Source organism: Buceros rhinoceros, unplaced genomic scaffold (genome assembly GCF_000710305.1).
Source record: "Buceros rhinoceros silvestris isolate BGI_N320 unplaced genomic scaffold, ASM71030v1 C12521694, whole genome shotgun sequence".
Classification (NCBI taxonomy): Eukaryota; Metazoa; Chordata; class Aves; order Bucerotiformes; family Bucerotidae; genus Buceros; species Buceros rhinoceros.
Window position 1 is genome coordinate 1 of NW_010448249.1, and position 775 is coordinate 775.

A 775-nucleotide genomic window follows, 5' to 3' on the forward strand; every position below is an offset into this window, starting at 1 on the left:
CTGCTTCCTTTTGTTAGGTTACCATTGATGGGCAGGATATTAAGACCTTAAACGTAAGATATCTGCGGGAGATTATTGGTGTGGTAAATCAGGAGCCCGTGCTCTTTGCTACTACCATTACAGAAAACATTCGTTATGGCCGTGAGGATGTCACCATGGAAGAGATTGAAAAAGCTACCAAGGAAGCAAATGCTTATGACTTCATCATGAAGCTCCCCAACGTAAGCAAACCAGCTGTCGTGAGGAAATAACTTCTCCTAAACCTTCTTGTGCCAAATAGTTCCTTCAAAGGGATTCTTGTAAACAGAGGAAGCATTTTCCCAGCACTGTGAATACACAGAGCAACGCAGAGCTTCCTCATAACTTCTGAGACTAATGTTAATTCTAAATCTTTAGGGCATGACTTGATGAGCATTTGGAGAATCTTAGAATTCCAGGGACGCAAACAGTTAGGCAGGTATATCCAAGTGGGGGTTTGTCCTGTAGTGTTTTAGAGGAAGGAGAAGATGCTGCTGGGGCTACTGACACCAACGTGCCTTTTCTTTGCGCTGCTCTTCTTTGGTGACGGGACTGTGCCACTGAGGGTTGTGGAAATGGTTGTTTTTTAGAAGTTTGAAACCCTGGTTGGAGAAAGAGGGGCACAGCTGAGCGGAGGCCAGAAGCAGAGAATAGCAATTGCCCGAGCTCTGGTTCGCAATCCCAAAATTCTTCTGCTTGATGAGGCAACGTCGGCTTTGGATACTGAGAGTGAATCAGTTGTGCAGGCAGCACTGGA

General features: G+C 45.5%; 1 protein-coding gene across 1 annotated transcript; it reads left to right on the forward strand.

Moving 5' to 3' along the window:
• Positions 1-17: 17 nt before the first annotated feature.
• On the forward strand, positions 18-767 carry LOC104500676 (multidrug resistance protein 1B-like; the record flags this gene model as incomplete). The annotated part of the gene is made up of 2 exons (XM_010144360.1): positions 18-221; positions 609-767. Coding segments are annotated over 2 exons (363 nt in total), but the record flags the coding sequence as incomplete, so codon positions are not given.
• Between the last annotated feature and the right edge of the window lie 8 nt (positions 768-775).